The sequence below is a fragment of the Suillus clintonianus genome (assembly GCF_016758775.1).
Source record: "Suillus clintonianus strain FC179 chromosome Unknown DEU56scaffold_4, whole genome shotgun sequence".
Taxonomy (NCBI): domain Eukaryota; kingdom Fungi; phylum Basidiomycota; class Agaricomycetes; order Boletales; family Suillaceae; genus Suillus; species Suillus clintonianus.
The window spans coordinates 497,013-517,309 of record NW_024539228.1 but is presented as its reverse complement, the minus strand read 5'-3'; the positions used below and the strand labels follow the sequence as shown (position 1 = coordinate 517,309).

General features: G+C 47.7%; 9 protein-coding genes across 9 annotated transcripts; 2 read left to right on the top strand and 7 right to left on the bottom strand.

Moving 5' to 3' along the window:
• Nucleotides 1-76: 76 nt before the first annotated feature.
• Nucleotides 77-1,007, bottom strand: DEU56DRAFT_907118 (Snf7-domain-containing protein; the record flags this gene model as incomplete). Its single annotated transcript, XM_041356872.1, has 6 exons — nt 77-132; nt 182-254; nt 317-403; nt 452-604; nt 669-821; nt 882-1,007. 6 exons carry the CDS (start codon nt 1,005-1,007, stop codon nt 77-79), a joined length of 648 nt encoding a protein of 215 aa, XP_041214421.1.
• Nucleotides 1,008-1,165: 158 nt separating this feature from the next.
• On the bottom strand, nt 1,166-3,343 carry DEU56DRAFT_770034 (uncharacterized protein). The gene is made up of 11 exons (XM_041351378.1): nt 3,218-3,343; nt 2,898-3,157; nt 2,737-2,845; nt 2,642-2,676; nt 2,557-2,590; nt 2,463-2,502; nt 2,392-2,398; nt 2,183-2,339; nt 1,881-2,121; nt 1,800-1,824; nt 1,166-1,752 (listed from the first exon to the last, which is right to left on the bottom strand). Exons 2-11 carry the CDS (start codon nt 3,015-3,017, stop codon nt 1,384-1,386), a joined length of 1,137 nt encoding a protein of 378 aa, XP_041214420.1. The 5' UTR covers nt 3,018-3,157; nt 3,218-3,343; the 3' UTR covers nt 1,166-1,383.
• Nucleotides 3,344-3,501: 158 nt separating this feature from the next.
• On the bottom strand, nt 3,502-5,590 carry DEU56DRAFT_907116 (histidine phosphatase superfamily; the record flags this gene model as incomplete). The annotated part of the gene is made up of 10 exons (XM_041356871.1): nt 3,502-3,792; nt 3,844-3,917; nt 3,966-4,172; nt 4,226-4,231; nt 4,285-4,360; nt 4,409-4,688; nt 4,744-4,762; nt 4,823-4,911; nt 4,962-5,361; nt 5,419-5,590. The coding sequence occupies 10 exons, from the start codon at nt 5,588-5,590 to the stop codon at nt 3,502-3,504; spliced, it is 1,614 nt and encodes a 537-aa protein (XP_041214419.1).
• A 788-nt stretch (nt 5,591-6,378) lies between these two features.
• DEU56DRAFT_725584 (phosphatase 2C-like domain-containing protein) lies at nt 6,379-8,045 on the top strand (the record flags this gene model as incomplete). Its single annotated transcript, XM_041347877.1, has 10 exons — nt 6,379-6,475; nt 6,528-6,597; nt 6,658-6,810; nt 6,857-7,080; nt 7,131-7,260; nt 7,314-7,460; nt 7,511-7,540; nt 7,591-7,661; nt 7,712-7,960; nt 8,017-8,045. The coding sequence occupies 10 exons, from the start codon at nt 6,379-6,381 to the stop codon at nt 8,043-8,045; spliced, it is 1,200 nt and encodes a 399-aa protein (XP_041214418.1).
• Nucleotides 8,046-8,120: 75 nt separating this feature from the next.
• Nucleotides 8,121-10,885, bottom strand: DEU56DRAFT_947919 (gamma-glutamyltranspeptidase; the record flags this gene model as incomplete). The annotated part of the gene is made up of 18 exons (XM_041359072.1): nt 8,121-8,397; nt 8,447-8,642; nt 8,700-8,795; nt 8,852-8,934; nt 8,984-8,998; nt 9,052-9,102; nt 9,159-9,198; nt 9,251-9,313; nt 9,363-9,427; nt 9,477-9,490; nt 9,550-9,673; nt 9,728-9,746; nt 9,805-10,101; nt 10,149-10,179; nt 10,238-10,337; nt 10,389-10,549; nt 10,601-10,667; nt 10,726-10,885. The coding sequence occupies 18 exons, from the start codon at nt 10,883-10,885 to the stop codon at nt 8,243-8,245; spliced, it is 1,737 nt and encodes a 578-aa protein (XP_041214417.1). The 3' UTR covers nt 8,121-8,242.
• Nucleotides 10,886-11,497: 612 nt separating this feature from the next.
• DEU56DRAFT_725843 (prefoldin subunit 6) lies at nt 11,498-12,029 on the top strand (the record flags this gene model as incomplete). Its single annotated transcript, XM_041347887.1, has 4 exons — nt 11,498-11,626; nt 11,679-11,803; nt 11,853-11,913; nt 11,976-12,029. The coding sequence occupies 4 exons, from the start codon at nt 11,498-11,500 to the stop codon at nt 12,027-12,029; spliced, it is 369 nt and encodes a 122-aa protein (XP_041214416.1).
• A 162-nt stretch (nt 12,030-12,191) lies between these two features.
• On the bottom strand, nt 12,192-16,251 carry DEU56DRAFT_868283 (RNA dependent RNA polymerase-domain-containing protein; the record flags this gene model as incomplete). Its single annotated transcript, XM_041355473.1, has 14 exons — nt 12,192-12,909; nt 12,960-13,272; nt 13,325-13,421; nt 13,476-13,517; nt 13,570-13,676; nt 13,731-14,397; nt 14,451-14,578; nt 14,634-14,733; nt 14,781-15,260; nt 15,311-15,550; nt 15,603-15,850; nt 15,902-15,965; nt 16,016-16,107; nt 16,170-16,251. The coding sequence occupies 14 exons, from the start codon at nt 16,249-16,251 to the stop codon at nt 12,192-12,194; spliced, it is 3,378 nt and encodes a 1,125-aa protein (XP_041214415.1).
• Nucleotides 16,252-17,179: 928 nt separating this feature from the next.
• Nucleotides 17,180-17,576, bottom strand: DEU56DRAFT_907111 (uncharacterized protein; the record flags this gene model as incomplete). The annotated part of the gene is made up of 3 exons (XM_041356870.1): nt 17,180-17,322; nt 17,373-17,418; nt 17,472-17,576. 3 exons carry the CDS (start codon nt 17,574-17,576, stop codon nt 17,180-17,182), a joined length of 294 nt encoding a protein of 97 aa, XP_041214414.1.
• A 275-nt stretch (nt 17,577-17,851) lies between these two features.
• On the bottom strand, nt 17,852-20,246 carry DEU56DRAFT_769922 (major facilitator superfamily domain-containing protein). The gene is made up of 12 exons (XM_041351377.1): nt 19,972-20,246; nt 19,855-19,916; nt 19,601-19,793; nt 19,444-19,544; nt 19,225-19,387; nt 19,123-19,172; nt 18,889-19,069; nt 18,700-18,834; nt 18,431-18,646; nt 18,278-18,379; nt 18,119-18,222; nt 17,852-18,067 (listed from the first exon to the last, which is right to left on the bottom strand). The coding sequence occupies exons 1-12, from the start codon at nt 20,125-20,127 to the stop codon at nt 17,995-17,997; spliced, it is 1,536 nt and encodes a 511-aa protein (XP_041214413.1). The 5' UTR covers nt 20,128-20,246; the 3' UTR covers nt 17,852-17,994.
• Nucleotides 20,247-20,297: the final 51 nt, after the last annotated feature.

Below are 20,297 nucleotides of genomic sequence, written 5' to 3'. Positions count from 1 at the left end.
ACGGTCGCAAAGTGGAGGGTATGAGTAATATAATACCAGAACATAAATCTCTAGGAAACATTGCGCGCTAGCTTGGTTAACCAGGCACGGGAACCCGCTCTCTCTTGGTCTTTAGGGGCGTTTGCTGGGCTTCTAAATAGAAATGAGGATCGAACACGTCCGACAATCGTGAACTGCTGACCTTGTGAAACAAGCGGTAACGTCTTTGGTGGCGTTGGCAAATCCACGGGCATTCCAGGCTCTGTCTGTCCAAGCTATACGTAACAGGAACGAGGTGAGAAATGCCAAAAAAATGTCCGACAGCTCGTACACTGACTGCTTCCCCTTGCAATGCTAGGAGCTCCGACTGGACGGCGTCCTCCTCATCATGTGTTAATCGGTTTGCTAGCAAATCGCCAATTTCCTGCACACCATCCTCAACACAGCACAAGCAGCACGGAATATGACATACTCGCTGATACTCTCTCGCTTCTTGTGTCTCATCCATGAGCTTCTCGACACTCTCAATACTCATCTCACGATGAATCTCTTGAAGAACATCATTTCCTTGCTTGAGACCATGAAGGACAGAAACTTCGACCAAAGAAAACTCGATGGTTGACACCTACAAGGCCATCCAACGAACATAGGGTTTCAGCGTACATCTGAGCAATATGAATGAAACGGACTAATTGTTCCAAGTTCTCCAATTGGCTGTCAGTCTTTAACAGCAAGCTCTGCTGGTACTTGCGCCTACGGAGGGCTATGACAGCACGGTCTTTCTGACCGGTAGCGAGATGGGCTTTCGCAATTTCATGCTCGCGGTCGAGCACGACTTGTATCTATATTGAAAGATAATTATAATGGACGCAGCATCTCTACGAGTGACTGTGTGGTCAAACCTTCTTCTGGTACTGCTTTAGCTTATCGCGCTGGAGTTTGAGACTGAGGAACGGATGCACTTGTTGGGCGTTACCGTTTGGTGGAGAAATCGCGAAAGCCCACGCACTCGAGAATCGCTCGATCATGAGCGGTGACCTTGGGTGCCGACTGGCTCGACCCCATGGCAATGTCTGTCTTGACGTGGTTGTGGAGAGCCGAGACCGTTAACGTTCAGTCCACGTACTTCAAGTTGCACATGATGAATTCCGGGTGCACACTTAGCAAGTACACTGCCACCACACACTGAAATGGCTGGATTCCCATTGGATTCCTACTACATGTCAATTGCAATACAACACTAAGGACGTGGTCTACTTAGTGTAAGGCTAGAGTAAATGCGTTCAAATAAAATAAGAAACTCGGATTTTGTGCACCGTCATCCCACCGAGGGAAGGACAGACGTGCGCGAAGCAGCACATAACGCTGGCGGGAACCGTGTCCCATAAATACACAAGACATCGGTCATTGCTCGACACTTGATATCACAGGGTGAGAAAAGCGCAACTCGGACGAGGAGCGCAGAGGCTGTCCAAGTTCAAAACTCATAGAAGGGAGCTCTCCTTCTTCTTCTTCAATTTTTATATCGAAAGGATAGTGCTTGTGGTTGTGAAAGCGATGAGTCCTACCGAGATGTGGGGTTGAGCTCGTGGATGATAAAACAACCGCGGGTGACCGACGTGAATGCGGCAGGAGCTTTGGGCGCGTTAGCGTGTATAGGATGGTGTTGAAGAATCCCGACAAGAGAAGAAGGGTGTCTGCCCAAGCCGTCACTCCCCATGGTACCTTTTGTGTGTGAAACTGTGTGAAGCGGGCGGCAGTGATAGGCAACACCTGTCGAAAAATCAGAGGGTACATAATTAATGAGCAACTCCACTTACTGTGATGATGTAGACCGCAGGATAGCTGGAAAAGTAATTATTAGAAACGGTTCACTGACTGTGGGCCATCGTCAAACTCACAGAAGCATTCGTAGCGCGATGGCTCCGCCGTCCCGTTGGAGTCGGGGGTCAGAACCATCGGATGGCGTGAGACTGCGGTTCTCAGCCGACGCCCACCGGATCCTATATCCATCGATGATGATGATCCGTTTGACCACAAGAGCGAGGAAGATGTAAACAGTAATAGAGATGAATGCTGCAAGCCACATCCACATGTATTGAAGACCCATTCGTTGGAAATTGTTACGTTCGATCCAGCACCCTGTCCAATGTAAAATTATTTAGCCGCGTAAATGACATATCTCGCTGAATCGCGGACGTACAATGCCCAGTGGGGCCATAGAAATTGTCAATCAGCGCATTTGGTATCCCGACCATTAAACCAACAGTAAGCCATATTATAGCTGTGCCAAGTAGTGCTGCTTTTGGAGGGGTATTCCACTTCAATACTAGCACTTGCATCGTGTGCAAGGCGATAGCCTGCGGAAACCGGTTAGTACAGGAGATGTTTCCAGGACGGCAAGTGAGTTACCATGGTGCTGTTGTTTTTTGAAAATTGGTTAGCCTATCTAGATGCAAAACCAAATTATATATTAGACTCGCCTGAAAGCTGCCCCCGTATTGCCTACATGCTTGAAAGCTCCTATAACGAATGGTAAATGGGCGCTCCAACATCCTACTTCAAGAAGGATAATACCTTGCACAGTGCATATTGTGCCAGGGTATATCCCCTGCAGACGAAATTCAGTATTATTGAGTGGTTAAACAAAGTGTAAACCCACAGCAGCATCAATCCATGCTATATCGAACATCCCCCCTGAAACACTGTCAGAAGACTGCGGCACCGGTGGGTGTATTCGAGAAATGGTTGGCTCACCGATTGCTTGAATGAGGTCAAAAACCATTAAGTTGAGGAAATAATAATGAATGTGAGTATCCGTCGACCACCTGCGTGTAGCACCTAATCGAATGGTGACAGCGCTATACTAGTGAAATCCCGGGTAAGTCATTGCAACTTTGAAATTGAACATAACGTACAGTAATGTATGCCAGAAGAGTTGTGATGGCCAGTACCGACAGTGTTGCCGCCTCCACGATGAAGGCTAAGCCCAACCTATCCCCGAAGTCGAAAGCCGCACTTTCTGGCGAGTTCGCCATGGTGGTCGGGAAAGAAGAAAGATACTGTGGACTTGTTGCGCCCGCGCCATCCCCAGCGCAAATCAATTATATAGGGTGCAAATCAGATCCTTCCTTTTTCGGTCTTTACCCAATAGACTGTCATTTAGCAATTCAGTTTCCTGGTCGGGAATCAGGTGAGACAATACACTAGCTGTCGATCGATCAAAGTGACAAAGTACCTGCTGGCATGAAATCACAATCCACGGTAACACTCAAGGGGTGAGAATGCTAAGGGTCGGCAAGCTGAACAACGAGAGCGTACGACAACACGCGATTAAGAGACGTATTCAAAAAACTGCGGTAACTGGGAAATCAGCGCTCAGCAAAGATACCAACAGCGGTACATACAAAATATCCGGTTGATCGTTGATCGTGATTCGGACAACGTGTCGTCAATGAATGATTACTATATTTGGCCGTGCCTAAGTGTATGTAAATAATCACGTGACCAAGTATTGTTCGTTTAACTAGGGTATCTTCCATCGATGATCTCGTCGGGATTTGGCATGGTATAATTGGCAAAGCAATCATGCACAAAGTTAATCTGCCCAATTCGTTCTTGCATTCCGCTGATGAAACTGGGCAGTGCGCAAAGACCATTTGAATCTTCCGTGCAGCCCTGAATCCCCGTCAGTGGCACCACGCCATCGTTCAGGGTGAACCGGATATGAGTGGGCTCCTCCGAGGCTGGGCAGCTCAGTACCTGTGCTACAAGCTGGCTGGCAAAAGGTGCAATCTGGCTAGCAATGTAAGACTAACGACTGGTCAGAAATCGAGGTAAGCAACGTGTTACAAGACTGCGTACACGCTTAGGGGGGATATGGTCGGTTGGCAAAGGACCAGTTGCGGCTAGACTGGTAAAGTTCAGGGCAGTGATGACTAAGCCCTTCGTCAGTAGTCTTGTATAGTAAGGAAGTGGCAACATACTATTGGAAATGACTGTGTCGTGGGTGGCGTCCACATATATAGGTTGGTTGAGAGGGAATGTGATGGTGTTGGAGTCAAGAGTGCTGTTAGTACTGCTGTTCCACACAGAGATGGGAGTTTGAGTGAGGCGTGCCACTAGTTCTTGAACATAGCCAAGGCCCTGCGCTGCTGCTGTTGGATTACCTGGTCCACTGCTGTACCAGAATCCTTGTTTAAAATGAAGTCATTAGTCATTCAGGTTTACCATTCAATATGCTCACCAAGATCTACAAACAAAAATCAACGCCAAGCTCAGCAAGGATCATTCGAGGGAACTTACCGATGTAATACTCATATCCTTCCCATTCTTCCTCAGTGAAGAGGTCACAAAACTTGGAATAACCGAGGGCCACGGTCTGCGGGATGTCAGCAATCCACGAAGACGGTGTAGATGATGTGATTACCTCGTAGGCGCACAATGACTGCATATCAACCAAGCGTGATATGCTCAGATTAAATCCTTGGATCATTGGTTGCAAGCGCGCTTGAGCATCTTGGAGATAGACATGCGCCCATTTACTAGCCTGAGTGCTACCGAAGTTACCAACATCAGCCGTGTTGGAGTTGGGGCACACATAATAAGGAGCAAGGGTGTTGTTGAAGTTGTCCGCCTCGACGATGATCTCCTGGTGATAGTCGGTTTCGTAACTTGTAACGTCAAAAAAGCCCGCAGCAAAGTTCAGGCTACCGGTGACATTATCAGACACAACACACACAAAAAGATGAATCAGTTGCTCACGCAGATTCCAACATACGATCTATATGTCACGAGAAAACTATCAGAGTGCATTGTGAAACGAACGTTCGATCAAGCAAACCTTGAGAAGTAGTACGAAATACTGGGAGGTCCGTGAAGGCATTGAGTAACTCGCCATATCTGTAGCGGAAGGCAACACCGTTGTGAAAGCTGGTAGAGAAGAACGTCAGGAGGTGTATCGTGAAGGAGAGCGAACATACAGCTGTTCACGGCCGAAAGGGGTCAAGATCTCTGCGCCCAACTTGTATGTCCAGGTTGCCAGGAATTGCAAATTGCCTGTGGCATTGAAGCCCGGTTTCGATGCAGCAGAATTTATTTTAGCGGCGAAGTGAGAAGGTCCGGAGTCAGCGGTTGGATAGCGAGCGCCATGGCGCATCAAGAGATGTACTGCGTTGAGGCCACATCCTTCTGGGATGACGGGGGATGCATCAGGAAGACCAAACGAGTCCACGGAGTACATGGGCGACAAGTTTCCCCAGTGACGCATCACGTCGAAAGTGATGTCTTCGCCGTCTGCCGAATTGGGCCTCGACAAGGGAAACACGTTCTCGACCTTAGAAAACGGGATGGCAGTGGCAATGGCCTCAGGTTCAGCACCAGCTGAATTTGTTTTTGATTAGAATACAGGTATAAACTGCAATGAACATCATCACTGACTAGGAGTTGGACCCGCATAACCGACTTGAGATCCATCTGGGAAGTAAGCGTCAACAGCAACGTTGGTGGCACCGGGGGGAGGATAAACATCAGCGACTGTTGATCCTGCATAACTGGATGCTGACTCTGCGCTGCAGAAGGGCAGAGCGAGCAACAGAACGGCGGCAAGCATGGTTGGATAAATTAGAGAACCTGAGGGTCAGAAGAAAAATGAAAAACCGCAGTTACATACTTTATATACGTGATTATGATCGAAGTTCGACGCTGAACAGAACAGCAAGGAAGTCCGAAGTTGCCTACGCTCGCGCTGGCATTTTTGTTCGATTCATAAAACTACTGATATCAGGCTTCCCCAGGTGGTCATTGGGGCACTGGAACTGATCGATAAGACGAAAAGTGCTTCGAAAGTGCTTTTTGAGGCAACTCCTCCATGGGGCGAGCCTTCAAGCGAGCTGGACCGGAACCGGGTTACGCGGCTAGAGATAAGCGCTCGAGTACACTTGGGAGCCGAGTTGCTCTTTCCTTTCCAACATGCACGGAGTTCGAAGATCTTGACTCAAGTCCAAGGATCGCGTAGCCCTCGCAATTGATGCCTACATGCTGCAGCATGACATGACAGGCATATGCGTACTATGATACCTATACGAGCATAAATGCATATTAATCGCGTGGTTGGGTAACCATGACGGCAATTTTGTTAACGGTCTTCCTGAGGATTTATCGGACCAAAAGGCTGGTTTGAACTTGAGAAGAGACTGTCTGCAGCTGCATGCTTCAGCTGCAGGGTGTTCCAAACTGTTTTCCCGAGGGTCAACTTGAGCTTGTGATATTGACCATATGTATATGCGGGCGCCTACGCTATTTTCCCACCACTTTTGATCGGAGGCATATTCATCTGCGGTTTGGATAGTACGACTTCTTCATGTATTGAGGCAATGCTCGCCATCCCCTTACAAGAGCATGCAACGAATAGCTTCATTACCCCGCAAGACAACATTGTCCTCGTCCTTTATTTCCTCACGCCGGTATCATGACTTTCTTCGCTTCTCTACCCCAGGTCACCTTTCTTCCTCTCTTTCCATTCTGAACGAACAATTCATCTTCCGCAGGCGGCGCTGGTCGTGTACCACTCCATTCCCCCACCATCATAGGCGTGGCATCGTCAAGAGGTACTCGCGGGTATGATCACTCTTCCTCACGCCTCGTTGCGCACCTGAGTCTGAGTCTCCGTTTGCACAGTCACCAGGAAGACTACTATTCTTTTGCATCATTACTCTTGGATCCTGAAGGGCTACGCGCAAGCTTGAAGAAAACACTAGGCATCGACTGGGCGCCGAAAAACATAAGTGATCCGTTAACACGTCAGGTAGTCTTTGTCGGCCTTTACGATGGGTGTGTATCGTATCTAGCTTGATACACAGTCGTTAACACAATGCAGACATGGCGGATCCACCGTTTCTCAATTTTTGCGCCAGGAGTTACATGGCTTATTCGAATCCGTCGACAAGGCTCACATCCCAGAGTTATATTTGTGGATCAAGGACCAAGGAGGCTATTTCAAGAGGTTCCGCGGGGGTGCCCTTGCTCCCTGGATAAATCAGTCAAACGGAACCCCTCCGCTAGATCTCGAGGCACGTGCTACCCAGGCATTCTTCGAAGTTGGTGAGCAACAATTTCTCGCCGATTTACGTTTACAAATGGGGCAAGTTTAGACCGCCTCCTCTCTATTGAGAGTGAAGCCAGAACATGTGGAGCGACAGCGTCCGTGGCAATTCTGCACTCCCTTGATACCCGCCCGTTCTTCTCGTCCACAAAACTTGTTTTGACAGTCGCTCATGCGGGGTTAGTCATATTTTCATTCAACACAGACATATGTTTAGAAAACATGCGAATAGCGATGCTCGAGTACTCCTTTGTGGTACCAACGACTGTCTTGCTCACCCGATGACCGAGAATCATCACCCCGATACCCTTATGGAGGCCGCACGTCTACGACGTATGATGGGCTCATCACTTATCACCGATTCGTTCGGTGAGTCTCGGTAAGGCAGAACAGTGTTTTATATTGTCGCACCCTCCTTCATCCTCGCAGCTGGATGGGTGCTCTTGCAAATACGAGAGCGTGAGGAGCACACCTTCCTGTTTTCAGTGATTTGCTGATGTTAGTCTTAGCCTCGGAGATCTCAAGTGGAAGCCATACGGCATAACTCCGGAACCAGATGTTCGAACCATGCTCTTGGAAGGTCTCATCATTCATGTGCAGTGTTTTTATAACTTCTGACATCCTCGACAGGCACGAAGTGGGCCTACATGATCATCGTCTCGGATGGTGTATCATCTATACTATCGGATCAAGAAATAGTGGACGTTGCCCGTGGTGCACCCAGCCCAAAGAAAGCTGCCGACCAAATTTTATCGTACTCTGAAGAGTTGGGTGGCGAAGACAATGCAACAGTTGTAGTCGTACCCTTGTCTGGTTGGGGACAGATTAAAGGGCCTGACAGGACTCGCGCACTTCGCGAGTATCGAAGCGAGCAAGCGGGTAAGTATTCCGCAGGTTTTCTTTGGTTTTCCCGTTGATTAACAGTGTCATGGTAGTTGGAAGCGAGCGACAGAGGAGAATGTGATTTAGAGGATTCATAAGTTATACCCTCTGTTAGAGCACATAATTTGCTACATTATTGCGGACATTTATTGCACTTCGTTCTTCTCTGGTGTCTGTTAAAGTGAATATTTTCTCCTTTCATCTACCATGTGTAAGGACGGAGCGTTTGATCCCGCGGGACCAATTCGCGTCAACTCCATGCGCCCCCATAGGAGGTATTTAAATTTGTGCTGCGGCATGACCGTCCGACCTTGGGTCACACCCAGCAGCCCAAACAGTCTTCCCTGATGCATCATTAATCTTCTGGATGATCTGCCCACGGCCCATTATCTCCCTCCCCCAGCCGCTGACAACAATGGCATCATGTCCCATAGCTAAGGCAACTAATTCAGAAGCAATATCAAAAACAACTAAAAGCCATACCGCGAAGCTTCTGAATGGTCGACATAGGAATGGCGTCTTCAAAGTTAATCCCGCCGCTGACTACACCGAAGGCGTCAGGATCCTTGTCATTTGGGTCAGGCATCCCAGCTGAGATGCAGAATCGAGGGGCATCAAGGGCGGCTTGGGCAGTGAACCCACGCAGCATGTTGAGCAGGACCTGAACGTGGCCCTGGGGCTGTATAATATTTGTGTGATCACTATCTACAGACACTGGAAGGGTGCGAGTACATACCTGCATGAAACCACCCATTACACCGTAGGAGAGGAACAGATCGCCCCCTCGTAACGCCATTGCAGGAATGATGGTGTGATATGGCCGCTTCCCGCCCTACAGAAACGACACAATTCAATGGGTCTTGCCGTTAAGTTTATTGTATGATATACCTTTAAGCAGTTAGGGTGACCCTCGCGCAGAACAAATCCAGCGCCCCTGTTCTGAAGAGTAAAGCCGCATCCCTTTGGTACAGCTTCGTTTAAAATCAGTATCGTCTAAATTGTGGCGAGAATTGATGCCACCTCCTGTCCCAAATCCTTTGGTTGCAAAGTATCAACACGTGCGCTCGCGGAAAAACTGAATGCCATACCAGCATAATTGCTCTGAATAAAACTACATGCGTTTCCCCACTGATCTGCGGCTGGAATACGCAAACACTTAGTACATAGACGATCAAAGGCTGTGTCTCTTTCATACCAGTGAAGTAGACTGTATCAGACGAGTTTACCGGGTTTCCCTACCCCACTGTGAGTAAATTAAAATGCGGATGGCGGTCGAGCAAGGCTCACGTGGATCACTTTGGGGTTTCTAGCTTGAGGGTTGAATAGAGCAGCGCGTTTGGATAAGTATTCCTACAGCCCAGATAAGATGCGACAGAAGAATGCAGACTCAAATTCTAACCTTGCTTAATAGTTCATCGACTGGGATCTTGTTGAACTCAGGATCAGTCACGTAGTATTGCGTGTCTGCTGCCTGTCAGTTGCGAAACACAAGCAAGGCATGCAATGATCTCACCCGCAAAGGCGAGACTAAATAAAATAGACATGAATGATCAAGAATCCAAGAGATTCGACTACTGCACACGCACCGTAGAGCCTCAATGAGTGCATGGAGATATTCGGCAGAGTTGTGTTCTAATTCTAAGAGAGATGGAATCTTTCCTTGCTCCTGCATTTGTTCGAGAATGCCAAGAGCAACCAATGCAGTGATACCTGGCAATGAGTATTAGTATTAGTTACGCCCTGTGGAACCTGGTTTATTTTCACCTTGACCATTGGGGGGACACTACATTTTGATAACGTTAGTATTTACCCGTGAACCACAGACACCATCGACGCCTCACCTCATAAACAGTTACATCCTCAGCATAAGTGTATTTGATCGGTTCTACGAATGACGTCTCGTGCTTTGCAAGATCGTCGAGCTCCATAACACCCCCTTTACTTTGAACGAGCTCCACTATAGCTTCTGCGATACGGCCTTTATAGAAACCATCTTTTCCTTGCTCCGCGACAGCACGGAAGGTCTTGGCAAGGTTTGGGAACTTCATGATTTGACCTGGGCGAGGTGCCTTTCCATTCAGAAGCATTTCATGTCCGTTTGGCGACGCATTTTGTATCAACTCTTCTGAGTGCTGCCACTGTAGATAAATCAGTAACTGTTCCAACGTGAACAAAAGGAACTGACATTATAACTGTGGACTTCGGATACCGGAACTCTGCCACCAAGAATAGTCAATAAACTTGACAATGAGTGATGTGATAAATATCACGGACCCCTCTTCGGCGAGCCTAATCGCAGGCGCCAGAACTTCAGCGATGGTGAGTTTTCCGCTTCCGAGCTTTTCCACCGTATCAACCCACGCAGCAGCAGCACCTGCACTATTTGTTACACACCGTGTAATCAAAGCTGTCAAATAAAACAAACCTGGGACTGTGACACAGTTAAGGTCTCTGAGAGGAATCTGGCCGCCATTGACACCACGTTGACGCATGTATTCGACTGTCAACTTCTGAGGAGAGTGACCAGAGCCATTCATTGCCTTTATGGTTTTCGTTTTCGCATCAAAGAATAGGCAAAATGCATCTCTATTTCACACTCAGATTGGGGTGATGGACTAGCTCTTGGAACAGACGCACCCTCCTATACCACAGCAACTAGGCTCAGTAACATTAAGAGCGGCAGAGGTTGCAACAGCAGCATCAGCTGCAAACGAGAGCATGGAGTGTCAGTGGAGGCTGAGATCGAGAACACGGGCACTCACCTGCATTCCCGCCTTTCCTTAGGATTTCGAGTCCAGCCTCCGCTGCGAGAGGTTGAGAACATGCGACGATACCCTTTGTGCCATATACTTGGGATCGTCGACTTGGAAATTGCTGGAACACAAGATCAGGTTGGTCTACCTTACTCCAATCAACTTTCATTGCGGCGAATGCGGAGGTAATGAGAAAGAATACGGTGAGGGGCTAAGATAAATCACTGAAGATTCATGTTAGTTAAAAAGGGATGGCTTAGCGCTCACACACTATCAGATCGTGCTTCATGCTCACATGGATGTGACCAATATATTCCTGACGGAACACCGACGCATACTGCAGTTATTGATACACCGGAACCAGGTCAATTCCGTGGAGAACAAATAAGAACAATTAGATGTAACATGACGTATTTCTTGGTAAATTTATAATTGGTAGTACTTGCCAGACATATCGAGCCAAGGCTGGGCGGAACACACGCCTGAGTCAGACGTCCAAGGTACTGGAGCGGAGCGCACATGGAGGCGACCCGAATAGATTCCGCGGGATGAAACGCTCCGTCCTGACATATGTTAGATATCGAGCCTGGTCATTGAAAGATGAGCTGAATAGACAGAAAAACAGAAATGAAATATTCCTCTGATATCAATTTATGGTTAAACGTTTAATCGTAGCCACGCAATTTGATGAACATGTTGACATTTCGGCAATGCCCGATCTTAAAGCTTAGGGACTTGGCTGCAACGCTCTGGGCTCATCGGGCAAGCCATTTTTTCCATCATGTCTCTAGAATTCCGTTATCAATCAGCATCAACGGACTACCAAAAAATACAAACAGAACTCGCAAGTTTCGTGGAGAATCGCACTCGTCTCGATGCCCAGCTTTCTGAGAATGAGATGGTCAAAAAGGTTCGCCTTCGAAAATCTTTACCAGATTCATTTAACCAACTCCATCTTCCAGGAATTCGCGCACTTGACCCCTAGTAATGTTGTCTATAAACTTGTAGGACCTGTATTGGTACCTCAAGATCAGAATGAGGCCAAAACCAATGTGGAGACGCGCCTGGAATTTATCAAGAGCGAAATGTCATTGGTTTTATGTCCGAGTTAAATGCAGAGCTCATCAGCATCACAGAAAACGTGTAGATGCACAGATAAATGACGGCGAGGACAGATCAGAGAAAAAGAAAAATGAGGTATTGCCACTTGCCCGTCTTTCCCAATGATGAGTTTGACCCGACGACCCGTTGTGTCGCAGCTTGTCGAAATTCAAACGAAGCTTCAGCAGGCTCAAGCTAAGCCAAACGCTTAGACGCTGGCAGATGATGCTGTGAGGATACTGGTCCCCAAGGAGTGCTAAATCACGGACAACTGACTTGTACTTATCCCCGAATGCTACTGATACAAAGTGCGTACATGCTACTAAAGAGATACTAGCCTACAAATAGCAGATCAACGTATACTGAATGAACTATCAATGAAAGGCCGATCGCGTCAATACAAACCTCTCATAGAAACCAAGTGCGACAGTCTTCGACGGACCAAAACTCTTCGCCTTGATCATCCCAAGCTCTCGCATAGCAACGTCCCAGGGGAATTGACCAGAACTGTTTGCGCAATCATGAATATATGCGTAGGAAGCCTTGAGCCTTGCCACCTCCTCCGACGAGAAGAACAGAAACGATGAAAGGTCTGGGGCAGCAACGAAATCACGAGCGAGGGAGCGAAGAATGTCCTGTCGCCGTTCAATTTTAAGGCCAGAGAAATTACGACGAATGTTCTTTTTGTGTTCTTCACGTATCTTTTCGACGTGTTCGCGTATCTTGGAGAGTTCCGTTTGCATTGTCAAAGCAGCATCGTCATTGCTGTACTTCACTCGCCGCACCCTTGACTCGGCATCCTGCCATGGCTTCTCGAGAGTGGAATCTCTGTGACTGTGCGGTTTGCGAAAAGCACTATCAACCTCTTGCATTTTCAGGTCCCGGTATTTCCGGGCGTGGCTCATAATCGCATCCATAACGAATTCTGTCATGCCTCTGGGACGCTGGACGTTGATTTCGTTGGTTTCCGGTTTCTCCTCCCCGATTTCTTTCCACTCCGGGGAGCGCTTTTGGTAGAGCTTTGTATCGCTCTTGACGACCTCCGGTAAAACGGTTAATCCACTCTTCGCTCCATCGAGAATATCGCAAAACCTGTAGCAATATAAAATGTGTGTCACATCATTGTAGTAACCGCGACTTACATGTAAGCCAAGCGAATTGTTTCCTTGTGCGCATATCCAAGGGTGTACACCGCCACGTCGTGTAAATTTGAGTACTTTCCGACTGACGATATGTCGCGCAGTCCTCCCAACATAAATGACTGCAGGTGAGGTATGAGGTCGCCGAATGTGCTTCCTTGGTGTTGTTCTAGCAATGTGTCGACTCGCAGGGTGTTCTTGTGGAAATTCTCGGAGAGATCGTCAGGCGGATGAGAATATCGAAGGTTGGCATTCTTGAAGTGCGACACAATGGAGGGCTGCCAAACGGCAATTGCCTTGTCCCCGTCGTAATCGCCTAATGGTCGCTCAGGGTCTTGACATATGTACGATTTCATGATTTGACATACCTCCAGCAAGAAGGTCTGCAAAGCGGCGAGTTCCCTGCACAGAGCACACTATCACGTCTGTGTATTGCCTGAGTTCCGGTTTTTCGACAGCTCTGACCTGCCTCCAAACCATTAAGACGCAGAAGAAACAGTAGACGACCGATCAGCATGCCTTTTGAGTATCCGTCGGCAGTTTACAAGGGTGTCGTGTGAGCTATTATAGGTTCAGAGTCTGCAACGAGTCGAGAACATTGTATAACACTGACCAGGACATCACCCAATACAACATTTGACTCCGTTCCATCAGGACAGCGAAATTTCGAATCCCTCGAGAGAATCTGCACCTCGTCGGGAGCCAATGTTCCAGAAGGGTCTGAAGTGCACAATGGTCAAATAAACGAAGCCTTGATCATTGATGACCTCGCACCTGGCACAATCCATGCCACACAAGACATAGGCACCTCGATTTTATATCGTTGCACATACTTGTCGACCATCGTCTTAAGAACATGGCGAAGCTTCTCAGCGAGGACTGGGCAATTGTCCGGAGTGAAGCCAGAGTCAAGCATGACCATTACAGTCTCTTCAAGACTAGAAGGGCAACCCGAAACCTCGTCACCCCACCAAGCGACTGAGCGGGGATTTTCGATGACCGCATTCAGATCATCTTCGTCATCATCTTCAATGTCGTCGTCTTTGACTGCGAAACCTCTTGACCGAGCCTCTCCGCCAACTTCACGAGCCAATCTGGATGAAACCACGGCACCGGCTCTGGCAACACTATGCCATAGGCGATACATGGCGTCCGGGCCCTTCCAGTCAAGCAAACTGTTGACAATAACATCCAGACCTTCCTTCATGAGATCAATAAATACTGAGTGGGGAACACCATTTTCAGCAAAATTCACTATAGTCTCTGCAGCGAGGTGGGAGGGGGAGCGCATATGAGACGACCGTAGAACATCAATTGTCAAGTGTCCAGGTGACAGTTTTTGAGTCGGAGGATACTTGACTTTGATCTGTGATGGGCGCAACCAAACCCGAGGGACGTCGGAGCAATTTTCCGATGAATCAGGATGCAGGAGTAGAAGTCCCTATAGGAAAGTAAGTATTTGGCTTTCCTGACAGTTGAGGAAGTGTCTCTTACCTTGGCGCCAGCAATTCTACATTGGATTGCCGTCGGTAATGTGTCCCATTGTAAGAGCTCGCGTAATGCCTTCAAGGCAATTTTGTTTATATATCCGCAGCCATCTGTCATGTCCGGACCTCCCGGGTCTATGACGCAAAAGTCAAATTTCACTATAATCAAATAACAATAGTCATAACCTACCATCTTCTTTCAAATAGATGATATTATCCCGGCTGATGGTAATACCTGGGACAGAGTTCGAAAGTCCCAATGCAAACCGCGAGGACCATTTGGCCACAGTCTGGAACACATCAGCATTGTTCTCGAAAAATCAGAACTGCTGCCAACCTGAGCCGCATTGTAATATAGGGGATTATGCCATTCGAGGAAATCCTCCAGAGACGGCGGTGTGGGGTGAGCATGAGAAGGGATTCGACCACATCCCGTCGAAGAATTCGTTGCCACGAGAAAAACAGTTCCATCTTTTGCATAGAATGCCCGATAGACCAGACCACAGAGGAGAAAGTGTTGCGAAAAAAACTCCACAAGGCCATGCTGAGACTTGTTTAGAATATTCCTCGGTACCTTCACGCGTAGGAAATTCTTCGAACCATACTGTCGGGCCAGTCTCGACGAGGGCCCAAGCTCCGGCGGACTGAGTTGAATGCGGTATTCGGGCGTTGTGGTCTTCTTATCGATAGCCTTCAAAGTTGCACCAAAATGCACTTTCCCCCCATACCAACCATCGGCCTGTCGCTGGAACCCGTCGAAACTATCACCCATTGCGAAAGCAAGTTCGTGCTCCCGGTCAAGCTCTTTCCAAGGCGACTTGTTATGACATCAGTTATCGACCATCGCAAGCCAAAGAAGCACCGTACTAGAACGGCTTTCTCCTTCACGAAGTATCCTTCTGCCTCACCCTTGGAGTTCTGGCATGCAAACACCTGAGCCACGCGTGGGGCAGCTTCTTGGTTTGTGCCGCGGAGCTTATCCAAGTCAGGAATATTAATGTCCTCGTATGCAAGAACATCATAAGTGACCAGCTTCGCGATCAGCCACTGTACCCCAAAGGGAATGTTTTTACTATCAAAATAAGCCTGTAGATTTCGATCGTGAGCCTGTGAACTGTGTCAGAAAGAGTTCCTCAAAACCGCGTGAGAAACAACCCACGATTGAATGAATCTTAATAGTCGCATCCCCGATTCTCGCACTCTTACGTGAAGACAAGGAGGTGTCAGGAGGCTCCTCTGTTTTCCGTTTTCCTAGGATAGAGGACCAACTGCTCGGAGGTGAAGCCGGATCCGACGAGCTAGCAGACATAGCTGAAAGGGGTTGGGCGCTAGCAGTGACAATCGACGGATGGGAGACCATTGGAATGTCAACTCTCGAGGTGCTGCTGGTCCCAGTGCCATTGAAGACTGTGACTAGTTCTTAGGCTCTCAAATCACATCAATGATGAGTTAACTCACCTTCTTCCGGCATATTGCACATCATATCACTTAGGTCCTCCAGACCAGAGTAGACGGATGATTGCTGATGCTCAGTGTTAGTTATGCGAGAATAGGAGGTAATTGGAGACTGACGGTTGATGAGATCGAGTCGCTCGAAGCACATCTTTCTACTGGTAGCGGAAGAGCAGGGATGATATCATAGTCAGGCTCTTGATGATATGGAGCTGGTCCATGTGGATAACTATGTCACTTCATGCGCAAGACGCGAGATCAAAAACAATCGTACCTTCTTCTAATTCCCACTCGTCTAGTACTGTAACCTCTTCTTGTACCTCACGGTAATAAGCCCGCGGCATACCCCTCGACATCCCTAAATACACAAATACGTGCAAGACTGAGATCCTAGGTTATGTGAGTTCAAAAAATGTGGACGAGGACGACGGTGAAAAAATGTAGTGGGGACCAAGTGATTGTAGGCCGAGCTGGATCGAACTGATCATCCAAAGGGATCATCCAAAGAAGCACGATTGGAAAGCTCAGAGCGGGTCGCTCAAGATAGAAGGTTCACGATTCAGCTGAAACCGTTGTTGACAATGACCATGATCCAGTTGCAAATAGTGATAAGATGGATTGAAGTCGCTGACTTCGAACGTAACAGCCTGCCGCGAGGCTGACCATTCTTTTGCAACTTTGTCACGGTGGACACTGGACGGCATCAAATCACAACTATGATTTGTTTTTCCTTGCTGCTGAGATTGGCGTACGTGTCACGGTGTCAGGATCACTGCTAGACTCGAGTGAGTATAATATGGTTACAAACATGTTGCTACCACAGTTTCGAATAAATATAAACCCTATATACGTGATATTGACAGCCCATCAGCTTTCCGTTCTTGACTGAGCCCTCAAGTGGTTCCTTCCCTTTCGCGAAGTGTACCAGCTCAAGTAACCCAGCCTTGACGTCACCGAGCCCTCATTTCGAGGGCTCTCTAGACGTGAAGTTTTGCATCATTTGGGCATGAAGAGAGTAAAACCATCCACGACGCTGGGTCAGTCGAAAGTATGTTAGTAGCACGTATATTTTCAAAGGAAGGCTCATGGTATGAGTGCCTCTACATGGCGAGTATGAACAAGAACTCGACGCGCAGTCTAGATGCCATGCAGACTCTGGGGGTTCGGCAAACCAGGAATTGGTTCGTGGAAAAACCAGGTCGAAAATACTACGTTGGGCGAGCAAGTAACTTCGTCTGTACGAGTGAGCAGACGTACACATTCACTCGATGTCACTACCACCTCCTACGAATGTTGTTGTGCAGCCTGCATATGTGCCAAATCCCGCTCTGTCTCTGGACTCTTCAAGATTTTCTCCAGCTTAAAGCGTTTCCGCGCGGATATGGGAGGGCAGTTGCGTATTAACACGGTATCGTTCAATCGGAGGGCTATTCCACGACTCAGCATATATGCGGGGAATAACGTGGTGGTGACAGACCATTTTGTTCATCGTGTGTTAAGATCTTTTTGCTTCGTTCAATGCGCTGAAAGCAGGGTGAGTATACTTGTGGTTCGTAGGGTCAAAGTAAAAGTGTACTTTTCCGGTGATTTTGTGGATGACATGGCGTGAAACAGTCACGGTGGCTGTCTTGTGCATGCAGCCAGCTTTAGTGACGATACCGGTCAGTGCCATGGGAGGCATGGTGGGGTCTGGGCAAGTAGAATGGGTTTTAAGTCGTCGACGTTAATATTAATATTTGGATTCTTTGCAGTGTGGGAACTACATGTCATATTAGGGTGGGCGTCCCGCCCACCTTCCAACGTTTATTTCATGTAATTTGTCGCTTCCAAGTCCCCGACTGTAAATTTAAACATTTGTATTCTGCGACTCTAAAAAATTGTGACCGAGTCCCCCGAGCATGGAGCTGGAGAACTCCTCTTGCCCTAAAACACGAGACCCATCTAAGCGTAGATTGATTCAAGGAACAATTTTGATTGAATTCTTTTGTAAATATATAGCAGTATAGATTATAAACTGTTGTATTTTTCTATGCGTTATGTACTGGTATGTATGGTACCTGGAAACTCGTCTAATCTCATATGCAAAATAAGATAATAATTTATACCGGGGAGCTTGAAGGTGGTGGTTCGGAAGGAGCATATTTCGACTTGGTTCTCAACATCGGGCCATATCTGTTTTAGTGTTAGCCCAGCAGGAAGCAGCGAGCATTGTATAAGACTTACTTTGTCAGGACAAAGGGAATTGGCATCATGGTCAGAGCGATGAATCCCAGTAGTGATGAAGCCCATTCAGGGCCAAGCCTATCGTACATCTGAGTTGCGAAAAGCTGAGCAAAGATTGATCAGTTGACGTATGAAAGTGACAACAGTGTTTTTGCTCACAGGGAATCCAGCCCCAAACAGACTGCGAACAACAGTGTTTGCAGCCAGCGCTGAGGCAGCGACAGATAAATATGCATCAATGATATAGTTGAACAGGGCAAGCTTCGAAAACATCGTAAGCCGTAGGCCAGCATGCAGGTTGTGACAACTTACAAATATCAGGCATATGCTCCATCCGAGCAATCCACCAGACATCATCGGAGCCCAAAACGAAATGCTAGGAAATGATGTCCATGCAAACCAGAAGAATGATACGGCAAAGAATGGCGCTGAAATCATGGCGACCCTCAATCTGAACTCTGGCGGCACAGGATTTGGTGCGCATTCCTGGGCTTTGCGCTCATAGCCTGGGTTGAAAAAGATAATGTACTAAAACGCGTGTTAAAAAGGCGGAACGGAGCACAAGGATTAAATATGCGCACCGTTGCAACAGCAAAAAACCCGCCAATGGGCAATGGAAGGAACATGAGTCCAGACACACCCGCATTCAAGTTGTGTCCCTGAGTGAAAACTATAGGGTAGGCCTCGAAAAGCAGGTATATACAGCCGTAGACGAACTAGAATGCCATGTCAATGGCACTGTCCGTCGATTGCAAAACAGCAAAACTTACGCTCATGTACAAAGTTATGGCAATCAACATGGGTTCGCGAAAGAGAATTTTGAAAGGCCGAGCAAGAATGCTTTCCAAGCGCTGCGCGAGTGTCAAGTTTTGTAGTTCGATGGCAGAATGGTATTTCTCGTCCCCAGTGTGCTTTCGGATCTCTTTAGCTTTCTTGGCAAGAAGGACCGGACTGAGATGAAGAGATGAACACCTACAAAAAGCCATTACGCAAAGGATGCTCACCTATATGTCTCTGGGATCGTGAAAACAATCAGCAACCAGCACACTCCAGCCTAAAAGCGGTCGCGTGAGTTATGGCCGATAGAAAATAAAGAAAGCACTTGCGAAAATGGTCAATATCCAAAATAGCCAGCGCCATGAGACGCCAGCTAGGACAAGGTATCCTGATACTACTGGTCCAATGCCTGGTCCAGCAAACGGAGCGACAGTGAAAACCGCGAGAGCAGCGCCACGTCCCTTTGCGTCCCAGATGTCCGATATGAGAGCGCTTGAAAATTCGCCTTGTCAAAATAGGACTATTCCACTGGAGTAGACAGTGCCTACCCTGAATTTGCTAAAGGGGCAGCTGCAAATGTACCACCAAGGAAACGGAAAATCAAAAGGGATGCGGCGTTCGGCGACAAAGCACAACCGATTTGGAAGCACTAAACATAAAGGCAACTGAATAACAGGCAAGCAAGGAATGGAAATGCCCACTGACCATGTATATGAAGAAAGATATAATAAATATTGGGCGTCGTCCGTACTGCTCCGATAACGGTCCCCACAGCAAAGGGCCAATACAGTAACCGCACACGAAAAGGGAAATGGTCAACGTTCCGACTTCCTGGGATATTCCAAATTCCTGCATGAGAGTGGGTACTAGAGAAGATGGGGCACTGCTCGAGAAGGTGCTAGATAGGGCAAACAAAGCAACTTGAGCATTTAATACTTTATGAGAGATATTGTACACACGCATTGAGGACCAGAAGACCGGCAGCGAGGGTAAGGTACCACTTTTTGGCAGAGGACCAATTCTGAACGAGATGATGAGCTCATCGATATGGTAGTCTTGTGACAACTGAAAAGTACCTTTGGATTGGCTGGGTCGCCTTCATCGAAGTGCACTAGATATGGGTCTAAGTTGGACTTGTTTTCAAGAGTGGCAGCAGAGTCAATCCCGCTGCTCTCCTCAGGATGAAAGGCAGTAGAGGCGGATTGAATTGATACCCGCGATGAGTCTACCATATTTAGAGGGAGGAATATGAGAGTCCGGATGGATTACGGTGCCCTTTTAAAGCATCGGGATACCTTACAAGCGTTGTGGTCAGCATTGTGTTCATACGCAGTGACATATAGTCTGACGATCGGTGAGTTTGTCAAAAACTGAATCAGACTAGGGGTCCAACCAACTTAGT